This window comes from Falco rusticolus, chromosome 15 (assembly GCF_015220075.1).
Source record: "Falco rusticolus isolate bFalRus1 chromosome 15, bFalRus1.pri, whole genome shotgun sequence".
Lineage (NCBI taxonomy): Eukaryota > Metazoa > Chordata > Aves > Falconiformes > Falconidae > Falco > Falco rusticolus.
The window spans coordinates 22243539-22256138 of record NC_051201.1 but is presented as its reverse complement, the minus strand read 5'-3'; the positions used below and the strand labels follow the sequence as shown (position 1 = coordinate 22256138).

The 12600-nt window shown below is 47.8% G+C and overlaps 1 protein-coding gene across 9 annotated transcripts in view; it reads left to right on the top strand.

Annotated features, from left to right (window-relative positions):
- The window catches only part of RANBP10 (RAN binding protein 10), a 91314-nt gene that overhangs the window by 64018 nt on the left and 14696 nt on the right, over positions 1 to 12600 (top strand). For 6 of the 9 annotated variants that reach the window (XM_037408806.1, XM_037408803.1, XM_037408808.1 and 3 more), the window contains 7 exons: positions 571 to 683; positions 3358 to 3466; positions 4463 to 4611; positions 5745 to 5940; positions 7304 to 7428; positions 8187 to 8332; positions 8816 to 8927. In XM_037408806.1, the coding sequence (XP_037264703.1) occupies positions 571 to 683; positions 3358 to 3466; positions 4463 to 4611; positions 5745 to 5940; positions 7304 to 7428; positions 8187 to 8332; positions 8816 to 8927 (950 nt within the window). Of the gene's footprint in view, positions 1 to 570; positions 684 to 3357; positions 3467 to 4462; positions 4612 to 5744; positions 5941 to 7303; positions 7429 to 8186; positions 8333 to 8567; positions 8760 to 8815; positions 8928 to 11080; positions 11795 to 12600 lie in introns of those variants that run through there. The other 3 variants (XM_037408805.1, XM_037408804.1, XM_037408813.1) reach the window with 3 other exon arrangements.

Sequence of the window (12600 nt, the reverse complement as noted above, 5' to 3'; positions counted from 1 at the left end):
CCCCATTTTTTGAAAATACAACTTTAAAATGTGTATTTGAAAAATCAATGCTAAGTCTACTCCGTAGATCAGCAGATAAAACTATCTATGAATGTGTAGAATTAATAAGGACATTCAACTACCAAAAATGTAATTATTGGCAAAGTAAATGTTGGAAGAAATTCAGGACCAGAACCTTTTCTTTGAGGTCTGCTTGAAAGCTGTGAGCCTCTCTGATGTTCAGATTTTATACCTGTGTAGGGTGTCACTGGCAGTAACAGTTCTGAGCCCTTACAAGTGACCTTTACACAGCAGTCATTAAATAAATAAATACCATGTATGCATTGGGACTCAATGTTTTATTTTTTTTTCCCTGTAAGGTGAGTTTAGAGTTTCCCTTCTGTTTGTTGAGGACCAGGTGCCTGTGTTGTAAATTGTCTGGACCCACAAGTAGGACCCTGGTTATGTCCTAAGCAAGCTGAGTTGGGTCACTGGAGCTGCAACTTCTGTTGTGTTGATTTTTTTTTCTCCAGTGTGATCACCCTGTTTTGCAAGTGTCTTTTCATCTGTTTGTATTTTCTTATTTTCTAGTATGGTTTCATCGTATTTGGTTCATCATGGGTACTGTTCAACAGCAACTGCCTTTGCCAGAGTCACAGACACCACAATCCAGGAAGAACAGACCTCAATAAAGAATAGACAAAGTAAGTCTCTTGGGTAGTTGTTCCCAAAGTGTGGCATGCAGGCCATGTGTTACCTTCAGGTAACAGAGGAATGAAGTGCTGTGGAAGTCAAAAAGTTACTCCGTGGCTCACAAAGCTGTCCACAGCACACTGCTGACTTGGTGTTGCTGCCTGGGGTCAGTGGAGCTAAGGGACCGCTGCTGGGAGACCTTTTCCATCAGTGCTGTGTCCCCTCTACCCTCTGCTGTCTTTGCCTGTCTGCTCTGACAAATGACCTGCATGCCTGGCAGTGTTGAATATACTAATTTTTCTGACAACTTTGTTAATTTCCTCAGTCGCGTTGAAAATTAATAGCTGAATCCTGGAAGAGATGGGGTGACTCCGCTTTGAGTCCAGCAGTTTTCACGTATCAGGCTAAACGTAATATCTAGGGCAGGAGGTGCTTTCTTGGAGGTAGTACCGAATTGGTAGAGAATAGAATGGTTACCTTGGACTTTGCCTGAACTGAGGTCACAGTGCACCAGGGATCCATTTGGATTTGGGTTCTTCTACACGTTCTGTGCAGCAGGGGTAGTTTCATTAGCATGGTCCACAGGGACCCAGACACATCAATCTGTTTTGACTACAGCTCCCAGAGTTACAAGTCTTTCAGTCCCTTTGCACATGTTGTCTTCCAGTAGATTTTTTTTGCACATTGAGGCTTTTGCACATTCACAGCCAACACATGTAGCTCACACTAGGAGAAGAATTTGTATTTTATGTCTGTTTTGGTTACGGCTCTTTCCACCAAAGTGGCTCATGTGTCAGTTTGTAAGGCTGTACGTGCTTTTGGTTCCAGCAGAACGAGGCTTGCAGCTTTCTCCTGCTGTACTTTTGTGGGTTTTTAGCTTTCCTATTCACAGCCTGCAGAGTCACAGAACATTGGTGTGTTTTCTGCATTCTCCTGGCTGTTGAATACATGCTACATCCCACTTTGTACATTTCCCTTCCCTTTGTCAACTGTTTCTCATGTGACTGTTACATATCAGGAGCATCGTGCCCCTTTGTAGCTCGCTCTTCATACATTACATGCGCTTAGCCAGCATTCAGGTTCATTTGGGGACTCTGCTTAGTACCCAAAATAACTTGTAGTTGCTGCCTGTTAGTGCTGATGGGCTTTGTGCTTTCCAGGTCATGCATAATGCAACCCTGACCCCAGCCAGCGTTCTTGTTGCTGTGGGTTTAATTGGTGTAAAGCCTTACAGGAGGCACGCGAGACAGTGCAGCCCCGTGTGTTTGAGGACAGGTGACGAGGCAGATGGAGGGAAGGAATATGGAGCTCTGAAGTTGGGGCTTAAATAAAAGGTGTCAGGAAAATACAGACGGGAAAACAAAAAGAGGGGAAAATCTAAAATGCAGTGACATCTGTGAGAGTTGCCAAACAAGGCAAAGAAGAGAGCTGTCAAAAGCAGAGAGACATGAAAACGGACGTGCAAGTCAGTAGAAGAAACAGAGCAAAATGAAGGAGGCTGTGCAACACGTTGGTGTGAGAGCCACGTCTTTGGTTTTAGCTTTCAGCTATGATAACAAGCAAATAGACACTGAGAAGTGGCAGCCAAGACAAGTCACTGCAGATTGTTACTGGGGATTGCTAATGAAGATTACCAGGCTGGGCTTTCAACTGCTTATGACTCGCAAAAGTCACAGCTTGTTGTTATTAGAGCCCCTGCTTGCTTGCAAAGCATTTCACAGGCGATTCAGAACCTTCTTTCTGTTGTTTGTAAGAAGTCCTGGAAAAACAGAGAAGGAAGTGCAATGCATTTTTAGTTTTAAGGACATTTAGTTGTTAGTTTTAAGTACACTTAGAAAAGTAAAATGTGGCCCTCTGTAGATCAGCAGCTTTTCTGTTCAGGGATGGGATCTCAAGTCTTGCACTTGTTGTCTTCGGACCCACTGAAGGAACATATGTGGGACATGAACATCCAGGGTGCTGTATGGCTTCTGCCTTGTATCTTTGCACCTCATAGAAGAGTACAACTCGTTGAGCTGTTTCTGGCTTAGTCACAGCTGATTCTTGGAGCTAGCTTATGGGTGCCACGTCATTGCTGCTGGCCAAGCTCAGGTTACTTCTCTTCTTGGGGAATACAGTGAGGTGGGACTTGCAGGAACCCACTTTTGTTGGTATAGTTACTTCTGCTTAGAAGTAGGGATACTGGGGAGACAGTACCGACCCTTTACAGGTCACAGACCCTTTATAAATACTCTGCTTATCTAATGCTCAGCCATACATACGCTTCTAAGCATGAACCAGCCAGAGGATATAACATGAGACTGACCTACGGGCTTCCCCTCTGAATTTGGCATTTCCCCAGCAGTGTCCTTGCTTCCATCCAGATACCTTGTCCTGCTTTCTTTTTCATTGCTGCATAGCTTTGTGACTAAAGGACTAAAGTCCCAGAGCACCCCACCCCAGCACACCTAGTTCATCCTTCAGATCCTTCTCCTGTTGGTGTTTCTGAGCTACTGACAGATTGTCCCTCATTTTCACAGGCTTTTTTTCCTCACCCTACTCCATAATAAACAAAATGTGGTCCCCAGTTCTCCCTAGCCCTTGTGCAAGGTGGTAGTGGGGAGCTGTGTGGCCTATGTGAGACCACTCTTCTGGCTGTTCTTGTTAGCTGATCCTGTGTATCAATAGGTTTCCTTCTGCTTTCAGGAATACAGAAGCTAGTATTAGCAGGCAGAGTGGGAGAGGCTATAGAAGCCACCCAGCAGCTCTATCCTGGCCTTCTAGATCATAACCCCAACCTGCTCTTCATGTTAAAGTAAGTATGAACAGCTTTATACTCCCTAATGCTGAGATGCATAGATGAAGGAGAGAAGAAAGAGGCTGTCCAGCCGTCCAGTCTGGCTGCACACCTTGTTCTGAATTCAAACTGGTTTGAGATCCCTTTGGAGGCAGGTGGGAAAGGCTGTACGTTCAGCCCTTTGCACGGTGCATGTGGCAATGTAAATGTAGCCCATTTGTTGCTGCTCAGACCCAGTATGGCTTTGCCCAATGAGGTCAGGCAGAGGTGGGTGAAATTTTAGCTCTGCTGACTGCCAGGAGGTCCTTCACAGACGGCCTGTACTTGTCTGGTGGAGCTGTTGCAACACTGGAGCCTGTGGAGTCACTGTGAAGGTTCCTAGAAAGGCAGATGTATGAAGAAAGCTATCTGGGACAGAGACTAAAGGAGAAAGGTGCTCGTGTGTCCCAGTTCTCCCAACCATGCAGAGTGGGTCTCCCCAGCCTCCTGAAACATATAAGGACAATTCCCAGTAAAGCTAAATGAGAAGTCCTCACTGTTGCTGTGGATATTGCGGTTTTTTTACCCTTCCTCCTCTATTTTCCGTTGACCACGCGTATTTCTGGGTTGACGGAGTAGTGAGGGAACTATATTTGGCAGATTTAGTATCTTCTCCCTGAAAAAAAAAACAAACCACAATTGATTTTTGGCGTACTTGCAGAGGTGGTAGAGATGAAAGCATGCTGTAAAGGAACAGTTTCTTCTTAGCACAATGGAAATAAACTTGCTTTTTGGGAATGTCTCAACATTCATTAGCATCAAAGGTGCGATTTCTGAACTCCTTCCTCCCCTAGCATTATCAGAGCAGTTGCAATACAAAGGTACCAGGAGTCTGAAATGTCTTTTTGAAAGCCAAAAAATGTAGCTCCTATGCAGTTTCTAGGACTTGTCCACTCAGTAACTAAGGAAACCTCCAATGCAGAGCATCCTGGCTGTCATGCACCCTTTTCTCCTCCTTCCCTCCTATGAAATCAGGTGTCGCCAGTTTGTGGAGATGGTGAATGGGACAGACAGTGAAGTACGTTGTTTCAGTGCCCGCAGCCCCAGATCCCAGGACAGTTACCCCGGGTCCCCCAGCTTAAGTCCTAGACATGGATCAAGCAACTCACACGTTCATAGTACCGGTAAGTGTTTTCTGTGTCTCCTAATGAGAAGAGCAAATGTCAAAAGTGGACATGGTTGTGTATTACATGACCTGCTACTTTCTGTGCAGTATTCTGTGAAATGCTCCTTTCCTTTATGATACCCAGCCGAGAAGACATACTGTTTATCATGGGTGTCTATACAGCTACAGAGCTGGTTTTGCATTAGTTATTTCCCACAGACAGTCTGCAGAGCAGGTTTTTTTCAGAATAAAGAAGCTTTTGAAGGTGGCCTTCTAGAGCAGCCACTAGTGACTCGGTGCTTCACTGACCGAGCTGTAAGAGGTCTGGAGCACAAAGCCTCTCTCCTGTACCTTGGGGTCTGCAAAAGGATTGCTTTCCAGTAAGAACCAAGCAGAAGATGCACTGTTCTGGCCAACTGAGTGAAAGGTTAGTGGGATGCTGTGCTTGAGAGCCTCTCCCTCCCCATGGTTTTTACCTTGCAAGCTCTAAACACCTGAGAAGGGAACAGTTCTGTACCTGCAAAACCCATCTCTAGAGCATCAACTCCTTGCAGTTCTGGAAACTAAACTTTAGGATTTGAAGTAGAAAGAACAAGATAAACCAGGACACCCAAGGTATCTTCCCTAGGTAATTATTGGCTATGGCTTTGAAGATGGGGTGGGCCAGGGAGTATGACCTGCAGAGCCCCTGAACACAGTCTAAGCCTGTTTCACTTGAGCCTTGAGCTGCTCACAGCCATCTGAGTGTATTTTGTTTCGGTGTTCCCGCTGCTGCATGTGACAAACTGTGGGCAGGCAAACATTAAAGGGAAAGACAGACAGCTACTTGCATGCCTCCAAGCTGTCACTCCTCTTCCCAAGCCAGTATCTTTGTTTTCCTGTATTGTGTTGTGAGAAACCCTGGGTATGCTTCTCTGACTAGATAGTCAGAATGATCCCATCAGTCCATAAAATCTCTTGGTAATACCTGTTTTCAACCAGATGTCTACAGCTGCAACCTGCAACACAGGGCAGCATTCATAGGTCTACATTTGTCTCCATACAAATTTTGCTTTCTTCCTTTGGGGCTTGCTCTCTCGCTAAATTGTTGACTTCACAATAAAGTGATATTGTCAGTCTGGTCTCATTTTTCCTTTTCTTCTTGACTTTCAGGAGCAGATAGTCCAACCTGTAGCAACGGAGTCATGTCCACAAAAAGCAAACAGAGTCACAGTAAATACCCAACACTGAGTTCATCATCTTCCTCTTCCTCCTCCTCCTCCCCCTCATCTGTGAACTACTCTGAGTCCAATTCTACAGATTCTACCAAATCTCAGCAGCACAGTAGTACGAGTAACCAAGAAACCAGGTATTTTTTTTTACGTTTGTAGATGCCTGAGGAGGGAGAGATGAGGAGAGAGGGTCAGTTTGCTTTCTGAGAAGCCAGAAGGGCTTCTGTCCTGCCCTTTTGAACAACAGAGTAACTGCATTATCTACAGGTCACTACTAGTCCCCAGCAGGCGCAAGCCTGTTCCAGTTCCCCTGCTTGCTCAGGCTTGGAGGCTTATCTCATAAGGAATATTGTGATGCTCTCGTTTCAAACACCAAGCTGAGCCCAGCATGGCTTGGTTTGCATAGAAGCTCTCCCATTGAGCCTGGTTTTGTTACTTCTGCCTCGGCCCGTCGATTCCTGCTGCTAAGCAGCTTGCCTGCACTTCAGCGGGTAGGCAGCAGCCTAAGTCACCACTGGGTTGCTGCATTGCCCTCGTGAGTAATTTTCTTGGGCTACCTCTACCTGGTGCCCAGTTCCTTCCAGATGAGCCTCTGAATCAGCAGTAATTTTTTTCATGCTTGTGACAGCAGGTCAGACTTTTAGAAAGCCTCCCTTCTCCAAGAATCCATAGGAGGTCCAGGAGAGTGGTATAGTTACTGCTGCATTTACTGGAGTGTGGAGCAAATGGGGCCGTGGTAAGAACTGAGCTTCCTTCGGGCTCACTTTCCAGGTTGGTGTTGCAGGGCTGTCTGAGGCCCTGCTGGAACAGAGGATGTCCTGGTGATTAGTAGAATCTCTTGCTAATTGCAGCTGGCACTCATCCTCTGAGTACTGTGCTGAGCACAGTTTGCAGGACAGTTTGTAATCTCTGTCATGACCTCTTGAAAGTTGTACAGCGTGTAACGGAGTGAGAAACACTTGTTCAGACTCAATTTACCAGAATCATTTGGTAATGCCAGATTTATGATGCTTTTTGTAAATGTAGAGCCCAAGTCCCAGCAAGATTTTGTCATCGTTTCAGGTAATTGGCAGTCTCATTCAGACTGCTGTCTTAAACATCTAAGTCTAACGCCCTTGTGTTCTGTATTGCACTTTTTGCAAGGGTTGATGGCTTGTCATAGCCAAGGTTTCCCTCCTGTGTAGTGTGTTAGTATGTTATCTGTTGTCTGGCTGCTGTTTGCTGTCCCAGAAGTGACTGCTTCCTGAAGGGAAAATGATAAGCACGCTGCACCTGTAATTCTGACAGGCGCCTTTGGAACAGAAATCTGTTTCATAAATTGACTTCAGAAACCTGCAACAATTTTTACTGCACTGAATTAGACCATCTGACTCCCTGTAGTCCAACTGGCACCTTTCCTGGTCTGCTGGCCATTGCTGGGCCCCATGTGGTATCTGAGCTCTTAATTTCTTCCCTTGCTAATTTAGACATCTGACTATTCCTTCCTCCTTTTTACCTCAGTGACAGCGAGATGGAAATGGAGGCTGAGCATTACCCCAATGGAGTCCTGGAAAATTCATCCACCAGGATAATGAATGGCACCTACAAACATGAAGAGATCTTGCAGACGGATGAATCCAGCATGGGTAGGGCCTCAGAGGCAGGAGGGGTAAAGGGAAATAGAACGAGCTGGTACCGAGATTTAGAAATGTGATTGGATTTTGGGGAAAAAACTTGTACTTCGGGTTTATTTCGCCACCCCAGTGAATGAAGTTCTCAAGATGCCTGTTTCACGGGGAAATTTAATCTGTCCTGGAACTAAAACTAGATTTTGCTTTTCATAGTCTTGCAGCAATGCTGGTGATGTTGTGGGACAGGGAAAGCAGTAGGACTCAAAAGGTTTGTTCAGTGTTGGTCATGAAATCCAACTCTGAGCAGTCCTGGCACTTCTGCCAGCTGAGGAACTGAACGGAGCTGGGAAGGGCTGGATGATGCCCAGCTGCACGGTGTCCTCAGCACAGTGTGGTCAGCCACAACTGTCTTGTTTGTGGGTGCTTTAGGCTGGAGAGGGAAGATGAATCAGCTCTACACTGCCTCTGATACTGAAAGGGTACTACAGCTGGAGTTGCAGGCCCCCATGATTTTATCAGAAGATTTGATTTGTAGGTATTTCAGGCATTAAACAAACTGAGCTCAAGTTTTCCCTGTACCTGACAGGTGCTATGAAGAAACCACTCCTGGCTGTTGTAGTGGCAGGGATCACAAAAAGCTTCCACTGGGATAAACTTAGAATAGGGAGCAGCTACCTGCCCCAGCAGGGGAAGGAGGTTATGGGTAGCATGACAGAGCGGGCAGTGGTGGGGAACGAAAGACGATTGTTACTTTTCCGTTGCCTTTCCTCTAGAAGACAGCTGCCCCCAGAGGCAGCTCTGTGGAGGGAACCATGCTGCCACGGAGCGAATGATCCAGTTTGGACGGGAGCTGCAGATGCTGAGCGAGCAGCTTTGCAGAGAATATGGGAAGAACACAATGCACAAAAAGATGCTTCAGGTAAGCCTGGGCCTTGTGCGGCATTGCAGCAGTTCTCTGGGCCAAGACTGGGGTTGTGGGTTCCTTTGCAGAGCTCTGGGTAGCCCCCGCTTCTGCACCTGGTGAGGAAGAGGGGGCCAGCAGAGGTCAAAGCTCAGTGAACATAGAACGTCTCTAGACCCAATTCTCAGCACAGGAGAGAAATACAGCTCCCACCTGCCTTCCTGGAGCAACTGCATGCGCTTCTTCTCTCCAGGTGACACTCTACCTGCCTTCCCGTGCTGGCTCCCCTGCCAGTTGGAGGGGGCACCCTCTTTAATCCACTATCTTGATGGCCCAGTGTGGTCCCTTGCTGCCAAGAAGAAAAGGGCCATTTCTTTTCAGGAGGTAGGCACCTGTCACCTTGGCGATGGCAGGAGGTGCCCCAGCTGATGGACTAGGTGGTGTTCCTGTGTGTTTGCAGCTGTGCGTCACCTTACTGTGCCTTTCTGTTCTCTCACACAGGATGCATTTAGCTTGTTAGCTTACTCAGACCCTTGGAACTGCCCTGTTGGTCAACAGCTGGACCCGATCCAGAGGGAACCTGTGTGTGCTGCTCTTAACAGTGCTATATTGGGTAAGGCCTGGTTCCTGTTGAGCGCTACCCACCGGGCATACCTGCTCTCAAGGGCTGTCCTGTGGCGGGCAAGCCTGCAGGTGTTAGGAAACATTCAGAAACACTTGCATTTAGCTTTTACCTCTCTCTCTCTGTTGGTGGGGATTGACAGGGCAGTGATGCAGGAAGGGAGGCAGGAGGGAAGCCTGCAGAGAATGGATCCTCCTGATCTAATCTTCTTTTGGCTCCCTTCCTTGGGTCTTCCTCAATGCTCCTTCCAAGGATGCTCCTTAGGATTTTCCTCCCCTACTTACTGAAGAAGCCACCATCTCTTTGACGCATTTCCTGCCCATCTTCCTTCTTGCTCTGAACCCACCTGAATCACTTTGCTGGCATTACCAGGGCTATTTTCCATGCTGTTTGGGTTGGCAGAGTTTTGTGCTGGCATCATCCATCTTTCTGGTAGGGAGTACAGTTGCTGTGTTGGCAGCATCTCGTAAGTGAAGCAGGTTTCCTTAGTGTTGGCTCTAAAGCAGAGGGGAGCCATAATTCCAGTTGCGTTTGAGCTCAAGCTGAACGTGCAGAGTTAAACACAGGCAGGGTTTGTCTTCCCTTCAAACACTGCCCAGAGAGCCTGCAGTCCAGTGTTGGATTTGGGGCTGTGGTAATGGTCCAGCCTTGTTGCTCTTTTGCTTCTGGTCTTAACTGTGCTGAGAGGACACTCGGAGATCCGGTTATGGGTTGGTTTTCTTCAGCTAGCAGGACAGCTTCCTCTTTCTGATGAGCTTCGCTCTTTGTGTTGGCAGGTCATACCTGGATCATGGTTGGATCCAGGTATGAGCAGTCTCTTGCCCTCCTCTGTGTCCTCAGAGCTGAATGTTTATGCCTGCTCTTCCATTTTCCTTAGGAATGTTCCTTGGCCCAAGAGCTTGTTGTCGTTTACTCTCTTGTCTTGAACCTGGCGTAGTACATGCAGTAGTTTTGCCCGATACAAGTCTTGTGCTTGCAGTCAGTGAGTTGCCATGTTGCTGACCCTCCTGGTATCTTCAGCTACAGAAAATCCCGTGGTGGAGAAATGGGTGATAATGAGGTTGTGGCCTGTCACTAGTCTGCTAGAAAGGGATTGATTCATTCTAGGCAGCAGCCTTGATCCTGTCACCAGACCACGATCAGACATGCAGTGTCATTGCTCAGGTAATTTCACAGGACACTTCCCAGTCTGGGTTAGCTCAGCCCGTCCACAGCCGGCCAAACACTGTCTGCTGGGGAGCTTCTCTGTCTCGGAAACCCATGCTTGACTCCTGTGCACAGTCTAGCTCACTGTGCTCAGACGTACTTCCTGGTGGGACTGTGCACTTCACGTTAAGTGTGCCAAAAGGAGATTTAGAGGTTATCTAAATAAGAAATAAATAAGGGGAAAGGAACGGCTTGATGGACAAACCTGTGAGGGCTCCAGTTCTGTCTGAGTAAAGGAACAGAAATTAGGTGGCTTGGGAAGGGGCGTCCCCTCCCCTGACAGTCAGCACAGGCAGGTGTCCAGCAGGGTGACTCAGTTCTGGCCATTGTGTGTCCAGTGCTTGAGGAGCGTGGATGGGTTGCTGAGGGGTGTCACCAGGGAGATGTGAAAGATGATGTCTGGACATGCTTTGTCACACAAGTCGCAAGACACCTTAGCTAGCCCAGCTGCGGATTCCCTCTTGCATACGTAGCAAATGTGAAACAGAAGAAGCACTGACCAGTGAGTGAGTTTGTCTGGGGCTTGGACTACTGTGTCGACTTGCACAAGGAGGAGAGGTGGAGAGGCTGCCTCTCACTTGGTGCCGGTTTCACCTGCCTTTCCGTATTCTTCCACGCTTTGATCTCTCACGTTTTGAGGGTTTTCTGGCAGACACCAAGGCAGCAGGAGATCCGCTTCCTTTTTCTTGCTGTGGCCACCACAGCAGCACTTTCTCAGACACCCTGTTGCGCTGTGGCCCCACGTGGGGCATGTCGTGGGTGGTGGGGTGTGCGGAGGAGCAGCGGTGCGGAGCCAGCGCTACTTAGGAGCAGCTTCCTTCCAGAGCCAGCGCCTTCTGCCAGGGATGCTGGGCTTGGTGAGAGGGACCCGAGTGCAGGTGAGCTGGCATGCAGCCAGGTCACCTCTTCTAAACAGATTTCTTTTTTTGCCCCCACAGAATCTCAGAACCTGCCAAAGCAGCCCCCGCTGATGCTTGCCTTGGGCCAGGCCTCGGAGTGTTTGCGGCTCATGGCTCGCGTGGGCTTGGGCTCCTGCTCCTTTGCCAGAGTAGACGACTATTTGCACTAGCCACCAGAGCAAGACGGAGTTGACATCGTTGAGTGCTGCCCTTCACCCTCCGTTGCTGCCACTCTACACCACCACCTCGTTCAATAGCCTGACCTCCCTGGCACCAACACCCCCTCTAGCACACACACACGCACGCACACCAACACAAACACTGCCTGTGAAAGGATTGAGTGAGTCCCTCACTGTGTGGCTATTCCAGACCCCAGGAAAGACTGGCAGATCTTACCTGTCTCCCTGCCATTGCTGCGGCTCCAGCGGCACTCAGTATTTCGCTGGTTTTTCTCATGTAGCGCCTTCCGATGTAGGGATTTCTCTTTATTTTGATTTGAGTTGTTTCTCATGGATCCACCAATATTTTATCTGGAGAGTTTTGCTGAGCTGGTTTCTGCTGATTTACTGAGGAAGCTCATCAAGTTGGTGACAGTTTGTTCTTTTCTTCCTTTCTCCCTCCATCGTGCACATACGGCATCATCTGCTGTGCTAGTTATCTGAACTCTTCTCGCTGTGGCAGTTCAGAGGGATTTTTTTTTTTTTATTTTATTTGAATCCTGTTTATTAAAAAGGTCTCTTCCACCTCCACAAAGTCATTGATGTATTTATTGCCCACAGACTCGGTCCCAACCATACATATCATACAGCCCTACAGGAGACCTGGTGAGGTAGGTCATGTCACGCACAAATGATGGGAATTGGAGGAGCATGGTCCTTCATGGTTCATGCCTCTTTTAAGAGCACAAGGCTCTCAAACGCTTGTCTTTGTGAGTGGGGAGAGTAAAAGACCTGACAGTGCCTGTGTTAGTGGCCACACTGTAAAAGTATCTCACAGCCCTGAGAAATGGGTACATCCAGCCCCCGCAGCAGCTAGAAGGACAGGACTGATGAATATGAAGCCACCTACCCGCTGTGCTGGTAGGGGCAGCTCATGTTGGCCTGCAAGAAAGTTCGCAGGTGCTGCCTGGTTGTGCTGTCAGTTTTTGTGTTAAATCACAAATCCCCCTTTTTCTCCACATAGGAGGGCACTGTCACTAAGACTAAGTAATAATAGTGTGTACTGACCTCCCCACATAACGCTGATCTAAATGAGCACTTTTGAATTTTGGAAGCGTCTTGAGAGCACGAGGCTGAACTGTGCTCGCCCTGCAGGTGACACGTGCAAGGTCAGGTAGGGGGTTAGGGTCAGTATTGGCTTTGCAAGGCCTGAGCTGTTCAGAAGGGAGCAGCAATATTTCTTTAAGGTTTAACTAAGAAAATTATTTTAGTTTTCAGGCCCAAAAGCAACCAGCAAGGATCTGTGGGCGAATAACCTTCAAGAAAGATGGACAAATGTGTCTGTGCTGGAGCATGTGTCAGGCCCAGGGACTTCAGTGCTACTAAGTTTTTGGCATTCGG